Raw genomic sequence first — 23,286 nt, 5'->3', positions numbered from 1 at the left:
AGTAATTCTGTAATGACTTCCATAGTGGTCCTGCCCCAGAAGTCATAAAATATGTTTTCCATTTTTGGCTTCATATTCTGTGAATATTTTGATCATGACAATGAGCTGCATGACACCTGTATTAAAGAGGAGGGGACAAATTTCCAGGCCCATGAAACAGAGAATGTAATAGAGTGGTGAATTGCCTGTACTAGAGCTGCTTTGTGTCCATCAGAAGAGGCTGATGAGACAATAATTTATAAATGGTTTTATCCACACACTGGACATCTAGAAATGCTTCCTTTTGAAATGTTATCAAGTGTTGGCTGTTGTCAGTCTCAGAATAAAATGCTCCTCCCCATCATGAAGGAAGATGTTATTTCAATAGATAAATGTGATTTGTTAACTATTGGCATCTAGAATATGGGGGAAGAGGGGTATTGTTCTAGAAATATGGTTTGGGTAAAAGTCACATGTTAATTTTTTCTCATAAATTCAAATAGGACCTAATAGGTTTAAAAGAAAATTACTTACTGATTCCAGGCTATTCTAGCCTGAACAAAAAAAGGAGCTGGGCTGTGTATGGACTTGCAGGAGAAATTATTGCTTTGGGACAAGCTGGAGAAATGGTTTCCTCCTCCAGTTTCAACAGGGTGTGAGGGGGCTTATACAGAAGATTTTAAAAATTTCTTTCTTTAAAGTTTAGTAGGAAAGTTTTCTTTCTTAGAGTGATGGAAAAAATTTCTAAGTGCTATTTGTAGTGCAAATATTTTTTTGCTATTTCAGTGTTCTCAGAGTACATAAATTTCATTGCTAGAATTCTTCATGTCTTATTTATTTCATATTACAAACTTCTGATTATAACTTTTGGCGTAACATAAAGTGGATAAAATTGAAACATATTACAGACAGGATAGCTATACCCAATTTGGATCTTTTGGTAATGTGCACACATGAAAATTCACTGTACACTGTCAGGTGAGGCTGTGTTCTTTTAGACACAAGAATTGTTGGACATGTGTTTGGAAGGGGATGTGAGATAGCAGGAAAGCACCACAGAGAATCCATGTTGGAGCAGGTTCCTGGCAGTAACTGTGGCCTATAGAAAGCAGCCCATGCTGGAGTAGGAGAGAACATGCAGAGGAAGGAGCAGCAGAGAAGAGCTCATGCCCACAACTACTGCATTTATTCTGTTTTAAATTGGCAGTAAATGTAACTATTTTTTTCCTAAGTTTAGTCTGTTTTGCCTGTGATGGTAACTGCTAACTAAACTCCCTGACTCCCTGTCTTTCTGTTGACCCATGAGCTTTTTAATCTAATTTTCTCCCTGGTCATGTTGAGGAGGAGGAGCTGTGTGGGTGTCCAGCAGCCACCCAAGGTCAAGCCACCACAATATACAGTGAATGAACTCTTGCTACAGTGCCCGGGCCTCAGATAACATTTCTGAGTGGTGCTCCATGACTCTGAGGCAGTGGTTATAGACACCTGTAGAACTGTAATTTGTATTTTTAAAGGATGCTGACAAAAACTCCAGAAAATTAAGGAGGAAAAAGGCCATAGGAACAGAATGAATGAAGAATTCCCTGTGTTGTGTTGGACTTAAACCATAAGGAATGATCTTTAATTGAGAAGAAAACTGTGATAGGGTACTCTGGTGTACAGGATCAGTGCTGTTTAGTGTCTTCATTATTGACATAGACAAAGGGATTGAGTGCACCCTCAGCAGATTTGCTGATGACACCAAGATGAGTGGTGCTGTTGCTGCACTTGAAGGATTTGATTGTCATCCAAAAGAACCTGGACTAGCTCAAAAACTGGCCCATGGGAATGTCATGAGGTTTAAAAAGACTGAATTCAAGGTGCTCCACCTGGGTCAACCCCTGGTATCAATCCAGGCTGGAGGATGAACAGAGCAGCCCTACCAGAAAGACTTGGGGGTGCTGGTGGGTGAGAGGCTGCACTGGGAGCCCAAGAACCCCCTGTGTGCTGGGCTGCCTCCAAAACCCCATGGCAGCAGGAAAGAGAGGAATTCTGTCCCTCTGCCCAACTGTGGTGAAGCCCCACCTGCAAGGCTGCTTCCAGCTCTGGCTTCCCAGCATAGAAGCACATGGAGCTATTGGAGCCAGTCCAGAGGGCCACTAAAATGATCTTGGGGATATGGCATGCCTCCTGTGAAAATAGTCTGAGAAAATTTGGATTGTTCAGCCTGTGAAAGAGAAGGCTCTGGGAACACCTTACTGCAGCCTTTCAGTACTTACAGGGGACTTCCAAGAAAGATGTTGCTAAACTTTTTAGTAGGGCCTGTTGTGGGTTAGAACAAGGGATAATGGCTTAAACTAAAAGAGGGTTGATTCAGACTAGATATAAGGAAGAAAGGTTTTACAGTGAGAGTGGTGAAACACTGACATGCAAGGTCAGTCTGGATAGTGCTCTGAGCAACCTACTCATGTTGAAGATGTTCCTGCTCATTTGCAGGGAGCTTGAGCTAGATGACCTTTAAAGATCCCTCCCAACACAAACCACTCTGAGATTCCATTATGATATCTTTAAACAAACAAAACTTTGAGCACTGAAAGCCCAAATGGATTCACCTAAGGCAGAAGTGAGGCACTAATTTCAACAAAAGTAATCAACTGTTGAAAGAAAGCCATAAGAATCAAGAGATTGTTAATTTGTTTGTGTCTTCAGGTCAAGACTAGATATTCATTTGCTAGGGTGTGTGCAACTCCTCCCCCATTAAGCAGGAGAAAGAGAAATTAATTAGGGATGGACGAAGGAAGTCTGTGGGCTTAAGAACATCTAATCTTGATATTTTCCTAGTTTCTATCAGTCAAAAGAAGATTGTTTTTAACCAAGTCAAGTCATTGATGGAAACAGGTTCTCAGTTTTTGTCCATATCCACTATAGCAATTGTCCAGTTGGCTGATGCAGACAGAGGAAATAGACTGCATTAGAAGTGTCTGTGCTGTCTTCAAAACTAGTACTAAACCAAGAGAACTTGAGATGCTTTTGGGAAAAAACAAAAAAACTAGAACTGTGTAAAGAACTGTGTTCAGTTGTTGTTAAGCACTTGCTAGCCTGATGTGGATTAATTGTAATACTTGTGCCCAACTCCTGGTAGCTGGGTGGGGGTTGATGTAGGTCTAGTGGTTATTTCACTTGTTCTTTCTGGATTATTCAGTGTTCCCAATACATGAGTATGAGGAATCAATTTAATTTTGAGTTCTACCTCAATATTGTTTGAAATTACCAGAGGTGTGTGGAGAGGGGGTGTACAAGTGCTACTTGCAGTGTTAGCATTCAGGAACACATAATCACAGAATTATTATATGCAGGTGCTTTTATTTAAGAGCTCTGCGTGGCAGGGGTGCACCGACCCAAATCTGACTTCAACATGGTTTCGAGCTGAACGTGTTTTGTATTCTATCATTATATAACTTACAAATTAATTATTAAACTTACATTGTTCTATTGTATACATCGATTTCATCTGAGCATGGATTTCTCATGATCTCCCTGAAACCCTCAAACATAAGTTTTTCATGACTCTTCTTATGATTAAACAATAATTACACCTAATTATTAAGTAATCACATCTAACAATCATATAATTTATCATGTATTGATTACAGAGGTGCAGTTTCACATGATCTAACAAACACAAGGCCTAACATTTCCTAGGGCCTACCCTTAACATTTTCCCAGGGCTTACTAAGCCTAACTTTCTTTCTAGCTCCCCAAATTTTCTATGATTTTAAAATCTTTCACTATCAGCAGGAGGCAGCTAGGAGAAGATGGAAAGCCCCATCTTTCAGGAGCCTTTGCCTGGCAGCCATCTCACATCTCACATATAATGGGCAGTCAGTAGGAGGCCACCAGGGACACTGACCTCCAGAGAGGTTCTCCAGTCAGATGGTGAGAGGGCATTGGGCTGCTCTGGAATGTTAGACTGGACCAATTATCTCCTCTCAGCATTGCAGATTTTGGGAGGAGCAAGGAGTATAAAAGTAACTGTGTCACAAGCTTCGGAGCTTTTCGTCATTTAGCCCTGACTAGCTGGACATTGATGGCCCACTCTGAGGTTCTGCTGCTAACGCCCATTTTTTCTCTCAGTCGCCCCCCCCCCCTTTCTCTGCCCATTCTTCTTCCTTCCCCTTGTTCATTTTCTGTCTTTTCTATTCTTCCTTAGTAGGGCAACATCCTTTTCACTACCAATAAATGGTTCTCAGATAGAATACAATTTCACACAATTCCATCCTCAGCCATCTATTTTAGAGGAACCCCCTGCAGTTCCTCCAACAATATCCAAGAGTGTATGGGGATTTTTTCTTTCTTTGAGTTAAAACTAGATAAATCTTTATTATCTTCCTTCCCATTTCAAGAAGAATTTGATATAATTGCCAATTACTGTACATATTTTTTACCCTGTAGAAACTGTAAGTGGTATTCTTCAGAAAATATGCATGCCTTGTAATAAGAATGCTATGGAAAATACACTTATAGATTAATGGATGTCTCCCCAGTTATAAACAGAAATTACCATAGCATAAAATTTTTACTGGTTATATAGAACTTCTTACATGTTAATGTCATTATGCCATTGCAAAAAATAATTACTTATTTTTTACAAATGCCAGAACCTGGAGAAAAAAGATGAACTGTTCAAGGCCAGCCCTAGTCTAGCTCTTAGTTTGTACTCTTTTTTGTAGGCGATGTCTAACTTGTACAGTGTGAGGAGGTCTCAAAAATGTTGCTTGTAGCTGCCAAAGCACAAGCAATGTGCTTTGTGTGAAATCACAAATGTTTATTGCTCAATTGTCTTTTTTTGCTGTCCCTTTGCAGATCCTGATGTGTCTGGAATCTCCATTGAAACAGATAACAAAAATGTAAAAGCAGAGGAGTTTAAAGGTACAGTATGGGCATTGTTGTGGTAGTTTTTAATATATACACAATACATGCAAACTGTGTGTACAGAAGCTGTGCAGATATTGAGGTATTCTTGCTCCTTCCTGAGAGGTCTTGTGCCTACTCTCTCCACTGATTCTGCACTATCTTGGTCTTGTCCCCATTTTCTCTTACTCAAGGTGAGGTTGACCTAGGTGCTCCCCAGAGATCCTTTCCAACCTCACCTGTTCTGTGGTTCTATGACTTGTTTGTCAGTCCTGTAACTTCTGCCTGGTTTTCTTCCACACCACACAATATTATGGGAGCCGATGGAAAGGAGAAACATTAAATATCTTAAAAGACAGAAAAGTGAAAGACTAGAAAGAACAGATATAAGTTAGTTAATTGTAAGTAACAATAATTTAATGGCTATTTTTACTTGTCAGTAGCTGTAATGGCTATTTACATAGTTATATATGTATATATATATGTCATATATAAAATAGCAAATTACTTCCAATAATGAGGTGGAGAATTTGCAGAGGAAAAGAGGAAAACCTGTTTGCTGGGTGGATGAGAAAGGGAAGTACTGTCGTGTGAGGTTTGTGGGTTATGTGGGTTTGTTTTTTGAATTTGCTTGGAGTGGAGAGAGGTGGGAATTTGGGATCAAAAAAACTGTTCTCTGAGCTTTAAACCTTATTCAAGGTAATAAACTTTAAACCTTATTCAGGTAATAATCAAATATTTTAGAGGTCTCCAAAACTGTCATCTGGACTTCTGTTAACTATTCTCTTGACAGAATGCATTTAGAGCTCAAAGCAGGCAAAAGCAGAGAGAAATGCTTCAGCTAATATTAAAGCTTGATTAGGCTCTGTATTTTTATATGGTATATGGCTTGCATTTTTTCTTTTGTGATTTGTACATTGAATGGAATCAGTTTAGCACAGCCCAGATGCCAAGCCAAGTTCTCCATGTGTAGCAGCGCCAAGGGATGGTAGGGCCAATAGACAGTTATTCCACTGAGCATAGCTGGTCTGAAATGCATTTTCCTTTTCTTCTCTAACTCCTCTCACTGTATAGGAGGATGGTCAGGCTCTGGGACAGGCTCCCCAGGGGAGTGGTCATGGTACCAAGCTCTAGGTGACACTCCTAGTCATGGTTTTGTTCCAGGTAGTTCTGCAAGGAGCAGGGAGTTGGGCTTACTGATTCTTGGCATTCCTTCCAACTTGAGATATTCTATAATTCTATCACCAGTGATAGCCTCCAGACCAGATGTAAATCCAAATTAAATGTTGTGCAGACCTCTCCAAGATTCCAGAGGGGTTTTGCAGGCCTAGCAGTACCAGTGCTGATGCACAGTATCCAGTGGACCTACCTTAATGCAAGTCTGGAAAATGCCTCTCCCTGACTCTATTATTAGGGGAAAAAGCAGGAGAGGGGAGCTATAACTAAGGACAATTTTATTATGTTCTCTCTGTTCTGTGCACACTCCCTTTCTCCCATGCATTCCTTTTCTCTGAATAAGATTAGTGGGTGGGCATCAGTGCTGGGGTTTTTTTCTGAAACCAAAACATGTGGGATGCAAGAAAGGGACAGCTCATTTGAGACAGAGGTGACTTGTTCAGCTGAGAACACTTCAGCTGAGCTGTCTCTGTGTCAGCTAATAGAGACCAGCTCATTTGACAAGCCAGCTGACACAAGGCCAGTAGCAAAAGCAAGCTGAGCTTGAATGATGGTTTTTCTTTGTTAGAAGGATACAAAAAACAAAGTGGGAAGGAAACTAGCAAATCTTAAGATTCAGGAAGCCTCCACCCATACACTCAACCTGAAGTCAGGAACCTCAGACTTCCTGAGTGCACAGTATGTTTTTCAAAACAGCCAGTGCACGTGTAACATGTTTCTGGCAAGGAACACCCTCCTGCCTCAATTTTTCTTTCAAGTCTGGATATTTTTTTCCCCTGTGAGGTATCACCAAGGCTACCAGTCTGGGTTTTTGTTTCTTTTCAGAGCAGACCTAGGAAATCAGACTCTGAAGGGCAAGGGAGTAGATCTGTCTGTAGCTCCTAATTACCTTCCAGCCTCATTTGTTTAGACTGGAAAGGAAGATGATGGTTGATTGTGTTTGAGCAGTGCATGTTGGCATTATGAAAGCTAGACAGGCCTTGTCAAACCTATAAAGGCTTTTGCTCTGGATATTGTGGCCTGTAATGGAAAATTAGTAGCTTACAGGTAGCAAGGTCTATATTGCATTTGTTTCTTAAACCATCTTACTGCAATATTTTTCATCTCCGTTAAGTTATACATTTAAACTAAAAAGCTATTGATACTGAATTCAGAATGGTAACTCAAAAAATATGCTTACAACAAAATCAGAGTCCTCCTTTTTAGGGGTGATCTGCTCAGAATTGTTTAAACTAAAATGAGGGTAGTAATAAAAAATGTCATTGATAAAGTAGATATTCCCATGTTAGATGGGGAAAGTCATAAACCCTATTCAGCATGGGAATCCCCAGCATCTGAAGTTTGATCCAAAAGCCACTGAAGTATAAGAAAATTACTGGTTTCTTTTCCCCTACTGTGTAAATATGGAGAAACATCACTTTGAGAAGTAGATCTGGCCATTGCTGACTGTACAAGTTCTTTTGAAGGAGGAACATGAATTCCATGGAACCTGAATGTATATCAACACAATACTAAAATCTCTAATTTTCCCTTTTGTCTTTATTTTTTTTCTTTCCTCTAGAGGCTATTCTTAGTTGCAAACACAAATTTTCGAAAGGGATGAGTTTAAGAATAGAATGGAAGAAAATCCAATCTCAAGGAGTCTCATTTGTCTACTACAACAGTGAATTTACAGGTACAGTACTGCAAATGGATGGTTTAACATGTCATTCTCTAGCATAGCTATTGACTCTTTCTTGGGGAACAACACCAATAAGACTGAACAAGAAGGCTCTTGGCTGTTCATATAGAAGAGCTGTTGTTTTGAGAAAGAGAACTCTTCTCTGGGGTAAAAAAGCCATTTCTAAAATCATCAATTATTAGTTACCTTTTAATTAAGTTAAATATAATAAAATTAAAGGCTAAAAAAACGATACTGCAGATTTCTTGTGATTTTTCAACAATGAAATTACATGTGGATGTAAACTCCCCTAAACTACTGCAGGCTCTGCACTCCTATCCTAAAAAGAGGTTTCTGAAGCCTCCTGTAAAGCAGGAGGTTAGATATTAATAATTCAGCATTTTTTATATACATAAAATATAAACTCAGCTGTATATTATAAATTATTTGTGTTCTTTTCAGAAGTAGAATTTCTCTTTGTATGTTTTGAAAAGGACTTACTTAAGCTTTGTATGTTGGAGAACATATGGGTCTCTGTTACGCTGATCACAATAAATGAAGGCTGAGAAGTAAAATAAAAGCACAGAGATTTTGTTAGTTTGTAGAGCTTGCAGATGTGTTGACCTTGATGAACTTGGTTTTTTTCTGCATGTAATTTAGAGAAACACGGAAACTCATGCTTCTGTGTGTGCATGTAACTTTCATAATAAACTGTAGAATTACAAAAACTTCTTTATTGTTAGAAGTCTGATGACAGTATTTTTGCTAAATTCATCAAGTTTTTCTTGCCAAGTTAAAATGTCAAATACTCTGCTGTGGTCTCACTCACAACATTTTCTTTAAGGTAATTAAGTTAGTGATTGCCATGTCTCTAGTGGAAAGGGATGTCTTTCAGTCACCTCACTACTGCTATACATATTTTCTTGAAACACCTGCAGAAAAATGCATTCCATCTTCCAAGTGGATAATGTATGGCAGATGGAGGTTTTTTGAATTGAGGGTGGTTTTTTGGACTAAATGGAAGGTTCATACTGTTTTCAGAAGGGGATTACGTATTGCTCTTTGCTGACAGGTAACTAACACTGAACTAATGAGCAATAGTTTCATGTACAATATGACACAAAATATCGATAAATTGTACATTATTTCAGAATAAGCCAATAAACTATAGATATTTGCTTCAGACTGAAAGAGAGGAAATTTAGGTTAGATGTGCAGAGGAAATATACAAAGGAAGTTCTTCCCTATGAGGATGGTAAAGCACTGGCACAGGTTGCCCAGAGAAGCTGTGGCTGCCCCATTCCTGGAAATGTTCCAGACCAGGCTGGATGGGGCTTGGAACAACCTGGTCTGGTGGAAGGTGTCTGCCCATGACAGTGGGGATGGAACAAAATGATCTTCAAGGTCTCTTCCAATCCAAACCACTCTGTGATTCTATGATTCTGTAAGCAAAGAGCAGAAACCTCTCTGTCTGTTCTCCCTGAAGGTGATCTCCGAGGCCGAGCAGAGATGCTGAACACAGGAATCCGAATTAGGAACGTGACTAGGAGGGATTCTGGGACCTACCGCTGTGAAATCAGCGCCAAGAGTGAAGAGGGGCAACGCCTGGGAGAGGCTACTATTACTCTCACAGTATTGGGTACAAACTTTATTACTTAGGCTTTTAAGAGGAACTGGATGATGGGGTGTTGGGATGTTGAAGGTAGGGTTGCCCACACAGTGTGTGGGTGCCGGGTTTTTGGGTCTCCTTCGGGCTGGGTTTATAAAAACACTTGCACATGGACATTCTACAACATCACAAAACAGCTTGGCAAAAGTCATACTTGCATTAGAAAGGGACATAACTAGGGTTTTATTAAGTCAAAGTGAGTTTTAGGTCTCAAAACTGAAGTTGCTCAGTGACTGAGAATCTGGATAAGATGATCATGGTGTTTGGCACTGGAAAGACAACATCTGTCAGCGCTTATCAAATATTCATAAGCAGAAGTTCGTTCCAAGATGCTACAGTCTTGTCCTGGTTTTGGAAGGAGAGAGTTTTTGTGCAATGCCAGCCAGAGAGCTGGCAATCAGTAGACTTTATTTACAGGAGAGATGGTGGTGCCCTACTGGGGAGCAGTTGTTCTTTGTGGGTCTTTGTTTTCTTTCCCCGTTAAGGAATTTATGGAAAAGTGAATATTGAGCACATTGCTCTCACATTGCATTTGGTATTTGTTTCACTGGATGAGTGGTAGAGGCCAATAGTTTTCCTTTTTTACCTGTACAGGGACAAAAGAAAATACTTGCTTTTGTAGATTCTATATCTGTCCTATTAAAACTAATAATAATTGATCATTCAAAATTATGTGTAGTTTCTAAGTTCTTCATAAAAGATGATAAGTGCATGAACTTCTGAGTAGCATCAGCAATGAGGTAACCCCACTTTCTTCTACTTTCTCAACAGCTTTCCTGTTTTAAATGTGGCTTCTTAATTTAAAGTTGAAGTCTTCAAGACCAAAGGATAAAGTGGGGGGGGATGACACATGTGTTGCTTACAAACCTTTTGAAAGTTAATGCGAATTAGTATTTAATTTAGTTTTCTTTATTTATTCTTTTTATCTTAAAATCAACCAAGAAAAAACAATCAATACTAGTTAAGGTGTCAGTTGTTCTTTTAATGTTCCACAGATGCCTCTTCACCATTATTTTTCTTCTATATATAAGTACCAAAAAATAAAAAATTAAGTTTCTTTTCTGTTCACATATTAAAAATCAAAAAAGAGATGTTCATCTTCATAGGAGAAGGAACAAACAGTTCTCCTGCATCTCTGTGGGGGAATGTTCATTTTTAATTTAAACTGGAATGTAGTAACCAATTGGTTTTTGGTCCTCAGACTGGGGTTTATAAAGTGCCTATGCTGACAACCAATGTCTCGGTGAATCTTTCTGACATTCACCTCTCAAAAATTTACTCCTTTTAATACAAAAAATCTTTTTTTCTCTTCTTCACTTCTGTTTTTAAATGCTGGGGTAGGGAAGGGGCCAATTGCTGGACTACAGATTCCAAGTTATCCCATCTCTGTCTGTTGCGTACAAGAAACAAAGTGAAACAAACTCTCTGGGGTTGGATGAAAGTGAACAGATTGGAGAGAGGATGACACAGCATATGGTGGGGGGAGGCTGGCAGTAAGCACCTCTTTCATTTTTAGCAACTCATAAATTTTACTGTGCTCTCAGTAGCAGGGTTGTGCCTTCCAGCCCTTCTCCTACACTTCATTTCATTGATGTAGTAGTTATGAAGTGCTCAGCTTCTCACAATGACTGTCAGCCTGCCCTCATGTTGTCATGATCCCATTAGTAAAGTTCTTAGAAATGCCCCTGCCCATATCAAGGTGCAGATGAGATCAAATGACAGTGACAATAGTATGGGGGTTTATTTAATAGTAAATATATGAGAGGAGAGAGAGAGGAATAAGAAATAGGTGGGAGGGACTGAGAGTAACAGGGACAAAATAAGGAAAACACCATAACTCCATGGATCCCAGTGATGTTTCAAGGATCTTCTCCAGCTGGTCTTCTTGGTGGTGAAGAAGAAAAGCATAGAATCTGATTGGTTAATATACACTCAGGCTAGGTGGGAAAATCCAGGCTCCTCCTGTGGGGGGGCAGGGGGAGTTTGCCACTGTCCCTTACAACAGACTGGGTTTGTTGCATCACGTGCCGTCGTGGGGTGCAAGGCTTCAGGAATGACACTGGGGAGCACTTTAGGGGCCTTTGATGGATTAAGGCACCACGTGAATGTCCCATGGATGTGGCCTTCCCAAGGCTGGGGGTTCCATGGCCAGTTTGTGTAAGGGAGGATGGGTTCCCTGCCCCTGAGCAGAGGTTACAACACACCAAAACTTCCTCCCCCCACCTCATCTCGGGGGGAAATCTGTGCAAACCTGCTCCCAACAAATAGGTCATTGGGCTACTGTGACAGCTATAGCTGGTCTATGGCTGCACAGATAATTAGGCCGTAACAGATACCAACTCGACCAGCCTAGCTCCTTAGAGAATAAGGAGTAAACGAGTCCCCAGTTTTAAGTTGATAGGCTGAATTCAAGTTCAAACAAGGGGACCCCAGCCAATCCCTTTGAACCAGGAATGCACCTGTATCATTGGCCAGTGAGCTGGGCAGAGTTAAGACCTTTGACCAATAATATCTGTAAGCAGGGGAAATTCAAAGCCCTCACAAAGAGGGCACACATCAATAAACTCTGGCTGTTGCTGCATGAGCCTCGCTGTGTTCCAAATGTCACATTCCTGTTTCCACCATCAGTGACAGGCTACGGCCTCCCTCACCCCAAAGCAAGCCTGAGATTATTCTTAGCTGGGTTTGGCTCACACTCTTTTCCTTGTTTATTTGCTTGTTTCAGGTGATTTGAAGAATGAGTTTTCACTTTATTTAATCTCAGCACTTTGACTTTCAGTCCAAAGTCCCAGTCAGGTATCTTCAGGGAGGCTTCTTTGGTTGTAGCTTCTTTATACAGTTTTTGTTATAATGGGCAAAACTTTATATCAATGTTTGAGGCATGAACTATTTGAGACTCTGACAGGTGTGGACAGTATAAGTGCATGTGTAACAAGTTCAATTTCACTGTCCAGTTGCTCCGACTACTCCAGTGTGTGAGGTACCCAGCTCCGCAATGACAGGAACGGTCGTGCAGATGAGTTGTAAGGAAACTGAGGGCTCCCCTCCATCTGAGTACCAGTGGTACAAGAATGGTGTTGCCTTGCTGGAGAAGACAGGAACAGGCAGTGCTAGAGCAGCAAACATAACGTACACCATGAATAAAAAGTCTGGCACTCTGGTAAGTGTAATAACCAACTCTGTCATAGACAGCTATCAAGGAGATGAAATTTACTGTTCAGTAGAATGATCCACAGGAGTCTAAATCCAAAAATTCACAAGGTTTTTGTTAGAGGTCAATGTCATGCTCAAATGTGCTGAGAAATGTAGAAGGTGGTTTCTGCCTCAAAACAGTGACAAGCCATAGACATTGAATGATACACACAAACTGAGTGAGGTGCAAGGCTGCAGTAGTGATAACTGAGAATCGAGAAATACATAGCAAATTTTACCTTGTCAATTGTTAAACTAGTGCCAGGTGAGAATGAGGTTTTTGTATGGCAATAGAGATCTATTTGACAGAACCTTAAAATTTGGAATAGTAGCTTCATACACTTCAAGGGGAGTGCAGCACTCAGGGCAGTACAGAATCTCTACAATCCAGTGCCATTTACAAGTTCCCATCCAGGACCTGTGAAGTCAGAGGGGAATGAGTTGGGACTGTAAGTAAGCTTAGTTCTTCATTTTTGTTGCAGTTTGTTTTGTGGGTTGTGTGTCTCTCTCATTCTTCCCCCGTGAGCTGATCCTTCAAAAGAGCTTGATGCTGCTTAGGGAGCTGAGATTTTTCAGAAGTAAAGAGTTGTTCTAGGAGCACTACTCTTGTGCAAAATCAAACATAGAAACTGAAGTATGACTAAGCATTCAGATGTTCTGAATGCTCATCACGGAAATCAGATGGATGCTCAAACTTACTAATCACTTCTCAAAATATCAAAGTATGGCATACATTATAAAGAAACAGTTAAGAAGTCTAATAATTAGGAAAATAGAAATACTGGAATTCATATGAGGTCAGTTTCTATTAATCTCTGTTACAGATCAAGTGAGAGCTTTAGAAAAGCCCTGCCTTAGGCTTAGATTTTTTGCAGCAGCTCTACTTAGGTGACCTGCACCTAAATTGCTCTGGCTTACAAGTTCTTAAGAGTGGACAGTTAGGTCTATTATAAAATGAGTTAGTGATTGAATTGGCAGAAAGTAACAGACAAGAGGCCTTAAACAGTTATTTATTTCACAGTGTAAAATAAAAGAACTACTAGTAGGTTACCTAAAACCGCGCATGACATTAAGGTACCTATACTACAGCTGGCAAGGAAATAGTATAGGTTAGGAGTCAGTGTAACTTACCACCGAATTGGTGATAGCGTAGACAGAGTCCTTACACTCAGCCCCCAGGAGAGAAACCACAAACTGGGGTCCTGACTTTGGGGGGGAAACCCCACGCATTTCCAGGGAATGTGCAGAAGATTTCTGCCTTGTGAAAATATGGTGTAGCTTTTACAATTTGGAAAGTGAAGTGTATGTCAGTCAGAAATTCCAGCTTGTCTTTCCGTGTCTGCTTCCACAGCAAGATGTTTACTGTCAGCTGAAAGCATCAATCCCATGGCGATGAAATAATTCACCACAAGAAAAACTGTCCTGATTGAGTTACTTCACCAAGGCTCCTGTGAGGCTCATGTGAGAGCAAGATGCTCTGAGTTATTGCACCAACTAACAAGCATCAGATTAGCTCTTCTGTGGTGGGGGGAGATGTCCTGCTACACTCACATTTTCATTTAATTTTCATTTTTACAGTGGTACTATTTCAGAAATAGTATGGTTTAGCATTTCTCTGTTGGAAGAAGACAAAGTGCATTTTTGGAGTGTTGAGAACCACCCAAACAACTCTTTGCTTCTGAAAAATTTCAGTTGACAATGCATTGTAAGCAGTATGCATCAAGTTTTTTGAAGGATCAGTAAATGGGGTTGTTGTTTTGATAAAATGAAGAAACTGTTTGATTTCAGGAATTCTGAAATTAGAGCATATCTAAAATAGTGGATATTATTGGAAAGTTCTGGTCCACTGAAAATTATACACTTGTAGATACACTCCACTGAGTTAAATGTCCATCTAAAGGAACCTCTTAGGCAACAAGCAGAAGTTGAAGGATCAGGGAATGCGACTAGGGAGCTGTTACAAGGTTGAAATGGACCAGAATTTTTTACTTGCCTTCAGGGTTTTTTGGGTTTCATTTGGGTTTCATTTTTGGGTTTCATTTCAAACAAACAAATCTACATTGACATGTCAAAATTTCTATCTTACAGGATTTTTTCCCCTGTTCTGATAATGGTTTTGGACTCTTTCTTAACAGCTGTTTAATACAGTTACAAAGAATGACACTGGAGAGTATTTTTGTGAAGCCTCCAATGGGATTGGATTATCTCAGAAATGCTCAGTGAAGCGAATGCAAGTTGGTAAGTGTTAAAGAAAATAATAGTGGAAAACAGTCTTGCAGTAGGATTTATGTAATTGCATGGTATAACTAAGAATCTAAGACCAGATTGATTTAAATATTTTTATTTGATTATGGCATTTGGGGGGAGGAGAAATAAGTTCCTTATTGCAGTAATTAGCTGTTAGATTGCCAAACACTGAATTCACAGAAAATCATCAGCCATATGAGAACTTTAATATTTCCAAATGCTTTTGTGGAAGGTTTACAGAAGTTGTGCCAGTCCACTGGGGTGTTTTCTTCACATAAAGCCTCCCTTTTGGGATTCATTAATGAGAAATCTTAATGTAACAGTCTGTAACAACCCAAAATGTGTGAGGAGTTTTTTTGCAAAATACACAACTGGTTCTTGCAGATATCATAGGAAAGCAAATGGTAACAAATCCTAGTAACTACTGCAGGGAAGATCCTGTTCCATATGGTGCTTTCATGGAACTTAGCTGAAAATCATGTCATGGGTTTTAATGCATTCTTGGTGGATTATGAGCAAATGTTCCTCAAGCTACTGAGATTGAATCACTTTGTGAAAATATGCACTAAGACCTAAATTGTTGTCAGCCTAAATTGTACAAAAATTTGGTGGGGTGTTGGTGTAAAAATCTCAACTATATATCGAAATATGCTTAAAGTTGGGATCCAAATAATTGGAAACATAACAAAAACCTATGAAAATGTTTCTGCTTCTTGATAATTTTGGTTTTCCTAAAATGTATGATAGTCGGAAATTCTTAGTGAGTATATCAGGATATGGGTGTGGTCTTTGTCATGGTTGAAGTCAAGCCATCACCTTAAAAATAAATATGGCCAGATGTTTCAGTAGCCTGGTGTAGCGTTTAACTTCAGGCAACTCAGCTTTATTGTGTTGTATTTTTAAAGCCTTGCTATTTAAAAATGTAAAAATCACTGCGTTTCCAAAAACTAATTTGAAGAGTTCTTTAGAAGTGGAACTCAATTGCCATCAGCTGTTTCAGTTGTGTTACGCAAATAAACTATATGAAAAAACTTGCTTAACATTTACAAAAATTTCAAGATGTTTTTCCTCAGAGACATATGACTTGGGTAATACTTATCTGGGGTAGATATGATAAGGAATATGTATCCCTTGGTCCTTCTTATTCTTTCCTTACTTTTGACCCAAACTAAGCAGCTGATGTGTACCAAGCACTTGTGTTAAAATGGCTGTGGCACATTAGTGCTCTTTTACTGCTTAAATACATCTAACTGTTACTAACTAACTTATGCATCTTGGGCCAAAGCCAAATATATAGATATTTTTGTATCTATATCACCGATAGATACAAAAATGCCTGTGGTAATTAGGGAAAAATCCAGCCAGTGAAATTTCTACAATTTACAACATAGGACTTCTGATTTATAATTACAGATGACCTTAATGTAAGCGGTATCATTGTGGCTGTAGTAATTGTGGCTCTGGTGATGGTGCTGTGTGGCCTTGGAGTATTCTATGCCCAAAAAAAAGGCTACTTTGCAAGTAAGTAGAATAAAATCACTCCTTCCTTGAGTCCAAAAATGTCTTTATTTAGCAGTGTTTCCATGACACTCTCTCTTGCCTTGAGAAACTGTGGGTGCCCCATCCCCTAGAAGTGTTCAAGGGTAGGTTGGAGGGAGTCCTGAGCAACCAGACCTAGTGGAAAATGTCCCTGCTTATGGCAGGGAGCTGGAACCAGATGGTCTTTAGGGTCCCTTCCTACCCATACCATTCCATGATGTTATGATTCTGATGATGCCCTCCTTTCCATAAAGGATCTGACTCTGTAGTACTAAAGCTGGAGAGCATTAAAACAGCAATATTTTGTGCAGACATTTTTATTCTGCCAACATCTACTGCAAAAGGTACTTTGAAAATGACATGGAGATGTTTGTGCTAAGGCTACCAAACAACAACCTAGGGAAAGCAATGAGCCTGACTCTGTTTTGTGGAACCTCTCCACCCTAGTTTTGATAAGGAATGCCTAAGAAAGGCAAAATAGGCAAAATAAAATTAATCCTGTTTTAGTCAACAGTGCCTGACCAACTAAGTTCTGATGAAAGGGAAACTAAATTAACTGTCTTCTTCCTCTGGGTCATGGAAAAAATTTGCTTTTAAGGATTGCTGCATAAAGCTTAACATCCAGCAACCCTCTCTGTAGCCTTTACATTGGAACCTATAGGCTTGAGCACAGCAACAACAGATGCCAAACATAGGGTCTGAAAAGGTCAGCTGCCTGAAATTACCAGGGGCTGCAGAGCTGCTCGTTAAGAGTTCACTTGGGGCTTCATTTACCCTTGAAACTTAATCTTTCTTCTGCCTAAACTCACTACAACAAAAAGAGACATTTGGTTCAGAAACTCCTTCTAGAAACTGAAGAGCTGAATATTCTAGAAATAACTATTTCAAAGAACTTTAAAACAGCTAAGAAAACTGTTCTTGTGCTAATCCTTTTTTTTTTCCTTTCTTTTTCAGAGGAAAGTTCTTCCCAGTAAGTATGCAAGCAGTACATAAATCACTGCAAACCTCATTTACATTTGAGATGATTTAGTAACTCTAATGATTTTTACAGCCTTTCTAATGTGATTTTTGTGCAATAGCTTTCTTGACGCTGAGATAAACCTGATCCTACACACTAGCTGGTTTCCTTAATAGAAACCAGTGTACTGGTCAGAAAGTGAATCATTACATTGCTGTGGTAAATACACAGAGATGTGTCTTTTTACATAGTTACAGCTTACATTTCTAACTCAGCTATTCATGTGTCTCCTCTTCAAACTAGACAAAAACTATCAGAACCAAATTGATCTGCTCTCATATCCATATCTTCAAGTTATTTCAGGAAGTGTTTTGTAAAAATATAACTGGTAGAAACTTTCTGACAGTGCCTGGTCTATTCCTTTGATTTGGATTTTTTTCACTCAAATTTCGTAGTAATAAGTCAGGATTCCTCAAGCTATTTTAGTTCTGGCCATGAGCTAGACAAAAAGTGTAACTGGAAGAGTTGGAAAGACAAGCTAGAGAAGCTGTTTGGCAGTGGTTTATGAGATAACGATTGCTATCTAAAAGTATTCAATGGATTTGTTATTGTAAGTTTTTTTCTAAGAGGAGGGGGAAAATCCCTGAGGATTGCTGGAAATCTGGAAAAATGCATTCATATATAAGGCTCCCAAAGGGGTAAACCCAACACCAGAAAAGTCACTTTTTAACCTGTATTCCTTTCCTGCTCTGTTAACAGAAAGAAGACAAACTATCAATCTACAAGTGAAAAGGCAAGTTTTTTTTGTTCACTAGTGTGTTTTAAAAGCTTTAAATATCTTCAAAGTTCCTTAGATCTGTAATGTCTTTCCACATGTGCACACACTCCTCACTCCTGCTGTGCCCATACCTGGCAACACTTTATCTGCATTTACAGCTTCCTATTGCATGGTCTTAAGTGCAACACTTTGCTCCATACTTTGCATCTTCTTGTACATATTGATTAACTAACTGAGACACAGTCCAAGACAGCAGTGAGACAAAGATTGGGCCCTAACTCTTCTAAGAATAATGTGAGTCAAAAGACTTGAAATATGGAAGCTGAATTTACTACTTTCACCCCACTTCCTTGAGTCAGCTCACAGGGCTTTAAATACATCTACTTGGTTCCAGTTTTTCAGATTGGTGCAAAAGGAACAGAGTTATAAGTAAAACTTCAACTAGAAGTGACTTAACATCACTATCTAGAGTTTAAGGACAAGAGGAGTTAAAGTAGCATGAGTAAACTGATGTAACCTTAAAAGATCCCTGAACACCACCCATTTTCTTAATCAAAACAGAACATACTAAATTGCATAAGCTTAATCCTTGACCTAGCATGTATATAAGAAACTTCCTGAAACCAACTGTTTGCTCTGAGAGAGAAAGATAAAGCTTTGAAGAGCTGTGGTATCTGTTTATCATTGTTAATGCACTTAAAAATCTGATGCTCTGAACAGAGCTGTTTGATACCTGAATTTATGAATAGGTTGCTGCTTCTGTGTAGAGTCCATTTTGTACACCTCCCATCTCAGAAAAGAACATTTAGTAACCGTACATCAGACACATTTCTTGTCAAGCTCAGTGCCTTAGTTTCTTCTGAAATGTACACTAAATATTAACCTGTTTAAAATCTTTGAACTATTTTTTATTGTAACCTTGTTTGCTTCATTTAGGATTTCAAGCACACCAAGTCCTTTGTTATTTAGAAGATTTCAGCCTCTGTGAGGGACATCAAATTACTACTTGTTATACAAAAGTATCAATGTCCTGGTTTCAGCTGGGATAATTTTCTTCATAGTAGCTGTGTTTTGGATTTAATATCAGAATAAAGTTGATAACACACTGATGTTTTAGTTGCTGCTGAGTAATGCTTACTCCAAGTCAAGGAGTCCTCAGATTCCCATGGTCTTCCAGTGAGGAGGTGCAAAAGAAGCAGGGACAGGGCACAGCTGGGACAGCTGATCTGAGTTGTCCAAAGGGATATGCATAGAATCACAGAATCATCGAATTAGCTGAGTGGGAAGGGACCCATCAGGATCATGAAGTCCAGCTCCTGGCCCTGCACAGGACACCCCAAGAACCACACCATGTGCCTGCCATGTTGTCCAAACACTTCTGGAACTCAAACAGGCTTGGTGCTTGGTGACTACCTCCACGCCAGAACGTCACTCCCAGTATTTAAACTGGGGAAGTTGGCTGGGAGGAGCCAGCTGCTGCTGGGGGACAGGCTGGTCATCAGTCCGTGGGTGGTGAGAAACTGTTGTGCATCACTTGCCTTTTTGGGCTTTACTCCTCTCTCTCCTTTTCACTACAATTAATAGGACTGTTGTTTTTATTATAATTAGTATTATTAGTATCTTATTTTACTTTATTTCAATTATTAAACTGTTGTTTTCTCAACCCACCAGTTTTAGGTTTTTTTTCCCAGTTCTCCCACTGGGCTGGAGTGGGGACAGTGAGAGAGCAGCCACATGAGGCTGAGCTGCTGACTGAGGTGCTGGCAGTTCTTTTTGGCACCCAATGTGGGACTCAAAAGGTTGAGATGAGACCAGATCTGACTAGAGCATGTTAAAACAAGTTTGTTATAAGCCTTCATTGTATTGGTTTAATAGTTGCTGGTCACCATATTGATTCATTTGCTCTAGGCCTGGGCTAAGGTTATCACTGCGTTGTTCTGTGTTGTCCTGGCTTGTGAAATGATAGAATGACATGAGCCTGTCTGGTGTGTGTCTCCTCTGTCCTTTGGGAGCCATCTGCTGGAAACTATCCACAGTTACATCTACTGCCTTGTACCCTCAGAGAGCCAACCCATGGGAAAAACACGTTCCTTCCCCTCAGGATGATTACAATAGCATTTGAGAATTTTAAAGACTTTGCATATCCTGTGACTACCCTTGAAACCAACCTGGTCCTTTTGGTAACAATCAGTGTGTTGTTGCATTTGGTTCAGGTCTTATTTAGGGTTAGGAAATGATCTGTGACAACCGAAACCCCACTGACATGTACTGTACCTACACAGACTTCAGTAATAGGCCAACAAGAGGCAACCACTCAATCCTGACTCCTGAGTGAGCTGCAGGATATACATAAATATTTCAGCTGTTGTCCTGATGAGCATCCTACCACCTAGCTGTTCCAATGCTGGGATAATGGGACTAATGGGCTGGAACTAGAGGGAAGGAATCACTTTCTAAGAAAGCAAGCATTGACAAGGTGATTGCAAGAGAGACACAAGTCCCCAGCCTCTGGAAGCAGCTCCTGTCAAGCCTGAAGGAAAGGTATCCTTACAAGAATGACACTACATGTCACCATGCAAGTGGAAAGATATCTAGTACTTGAGGGAATTAGCCATGCTAGAGATTTATTTTGACCTGGACAATACAAGGTTCCCCACAGATCCAGACCAATTCCTTGGAGGTGGAAGTTTGTACAGTGTACCAAGAGTACACACCAACCCACTGGCAACGTTAATCTGAGAAGACATCACATCTGTGAATACAGTGGCTTGCCATCTCTGGGAATTTGAAGACAACCTCTCTTCCTCTCTCATCTGTGAAGAAACTATCAGATAAACTGTCCCAGGAGTTTCAGCAGTTCAAAAAGGTCATGTTCTATTCCTCACCTCTACAGTCCCATGCTAATGACAGTAAATGTTGGCCCAAGAGGGAGGATATGGAAGGTATACACCATGGGATACCCTGTGGGTTTAGCTCAGAGACCACAGAGAAAGCATGAAGAATTGGGATGGGAAACCTACCGTGACCCTAGAGACATGAATTGTAAGGAAAACAATCCCAAATTGAGGTTCTTCCGGGAAAGCTGCTACTTCCATTTCCAGTGGATGGTTTCCCAGGTAGAGTGGAAGGGCTGACTTTACTTCTGATCCTATGGAAAGAAATTCTAATCCATTTCCTCAAAATGTAAGCTTAGATGTGGATTTTTTGAAAATGCATATTCCGAACTAGTCTGATTGTAAGCCTTCTTTATCAAGTGAATCAGAAGAATGATTTCACATGGGCCCCAAGCAACACCTTTTCAACAGAATAAACTAGAAATACTTGGAAAACACTCACAGATGCTTGGGCCAAGGAACATGGCATTTAGTGGGTATATTGTATCATGAACCAGCTGAGAAAACCACATGATCCAATTAGACTACACTGAGAGCAATGGCCAGGGGGAACCTTCAAACATTGGGATGCACATTGGCAAAGGCCACCTGGTGAGTCATCTGCCAAGTGGGCTGGCCCTGCCCAATCAAAACTTTTAATGTAGAAGAGAATAAAGTCCCTGTAGTGCATGTGAAAACTGTGCTGCAGAAGACAGTTTGGGTTGTTCCTGCCTTGGGCAAAGGCAAACTCATCTGTGGGATTGTTTTTGCTCAAGGACTTGGGCACACTTGTTAAGATGGAAGGATCTGCAAGTCTGGTTTGTGCATTGATTTCATTGAATAGCCAGTGCATTGTGTGATGTTAATTGCTGTGAAATGCTGTGTATTAGTACTTTTACATCAGCTGCATGCCCACAATTGCACTGGGCACCTCATGGTGCCTGTCTCCACCCCTCCAGCCTTGGGGATGTGAACCCAGCTCCCTTTCAACTGCCATATTAAGAATGAACTTTGATGTAATGGGACAAGCAGAGCAGTGATGGAATCAGAACTGGCTTCAACATGCACCAATCCAACACCAGACCCCCTCTTTCCTGCCCTGAAAGACTCTTCATGACACTCACAAGTCATGACTGTATAAGCCAAAAGTCATGGACTGAATTAATTCAGTAGACATCTATGGGGATTGTCTATAGATAAAGGAAATGGTATCTGTGTGTGCATCTATAAAAAGACAGGAAAGGTGCTGGTATTTTGGGAAGTGTGGGATCTGGCGTGACATAAATGTTATTGAGTGAGCAGCTGATACTTTTCTGGTTTCAGCTGGGAGTTAATTTTCTTCCTAGTAGCTGGTACAGAGTTGGGTTTTTTTAATTAGTATTAGAATGATGTCAATAACACAATGATGTTTCAGTTGTTGCTCAGCAGTACTTACCCTGACTCAAAGACTTTTCAGTGTCTGATGCTCTGCCAGTGAGAACGTGCTCAAGCCACAAGGGATCAGGGCCAGGACCCTGACCTGAACTGGGCAAAGGGATAGAACATCATGCCCAGTATTTAAAATGGGGGAAAGTTGGCTGGGAGGGGCCATTTGCTGCTGGGGAACAGGCTGGGCATCAGTCAGTGAGTGGTGATGAGCACTTGTGCTCTGCATCACTTGTGCTTCTCAGGTTTTCTCTTTCTCTCTTTTTCCCATATTATTACTTTGGTTCAGTTATTTAAGTGCTTTATCTCAACCCACAAATTTTATTTCTAATTCCCTTCCCTACAGTAGGGGGAAGGGACAGGGAGTGAGCCAGAGGCTATGGGATGCTTAGTTGCTGGCTGGGGTTAAAACCACAAGGGATCTTTTGGCCTCTGCTCTGTAAATATTGTTTCCATGTCTTACATGCTGAAAATAAAAACTGCCAATATTTAGTCAACCTAGCTGTGATGGCATTTCAAAAAAAAACAACTCCCAAATAAACTTGAAGACAAATTAACTTGTATATTCAATTTAGTTCTGTGTGAAAGCTTCTCATTTTGTTCATATGTACATGCAGCAATACAAGATTCACTCTTGCAGCTTGGAACAATCTATTCAAATAACTTTCATAGGTGATCTCACTACTTGTGTCTCAAACATTGTCAGGAGCTCAATTTCTCCTGCAATTCTGATGTACTAGGACTTAAGAGATAACTTTGGCAAATCTGATACAATTGCAAAGCATGTAGCAGTAAACTCACTATGCTGACAAAATAAATCTTCCTGTAATAAAAACTCATGCAGTGTTTTAGTGTTTAATGTGAAAGTCTCTCTCTCTCTGTAGACTGCATATGTAGTTT

General features: G+C 40.0%; 1 protein-coding gene across 2 annotated transcripts in view; it reads left to right on the top strand.

Annotated features, from left to right (window-relative positions):
- The window catches only part of JAM2 (junctional adhesion molecule 2), a 39,901-nt gene extending 16,696 nt beyond the window's left edge, over positions 1 to 23,205 (top strand). The window contains exons 2-10 of one of the 2 annotated variants that reach the window (XM_005487167.4): positions 4,822 to 4,887; positions 7,607 to 7,720; positions 9,192 to 9,344; positions 12,329 to 12,534; positions 14,702 to 14,804; positions 16,227 to 16,334; positions 17,307 to 17,322; positions 18,070 to 18,103; positions 19,025 to 23,205. In XM_005487167.4, the coding sequence (XP_005487224.1) occupies positions 4,822 to 4,887; positions 7,607 to 7,720; positions 9,192 to 9,344; positions 12,329 to 12,534; positions 14,702 to 14,804; positions 16,227 to 16,334; positions 17,307 to 17,322; positions 18,070 to 18,103; positions 19,025 to 19,057 (833 nt within the window). In that variant the 3' untranslated portion in view covers positions 19,058 to 23,205. Of the gene's footprint in view, positions 1 to 4,821; positions 4,888 to 7,606; positions 7,721 to 9,191; positions 9,345 to 12,328; positions 12,535 to 14,701; positions 14,805 to 16,226; positions 16,335 to 17,306; positions 17,323 to 18,069; positions 18,296 to 19,024 lie in introns of those variants that run through there. The other variant, XM_074536156.1, reaches the window with a different exon arrangement.
- Positions 23,206 to 23,286: the final 81 nt, after the last annotated feature.

This window comes from Zonotrichia albicollis, chromosome 2, assembly GCF_047830755.1.
Source record: "Zonotrichia albicollis isolate bZonAlb1 chromosome 2, bZonAlb1.hap1, whole genome shotgun sequence".
NCBI classification, from domain to species: Eukaryota; Metazoa; Chordata; class Aves; order Passeriformes; family Passerellidae; genus Zonotrichia; species Zonotrichia albicollis.
The sequence above is the reverse complement of the archived record's forward strand: the minus strand, read 5'-3'. Positions and strand labels throughout refer to the sequence as shown.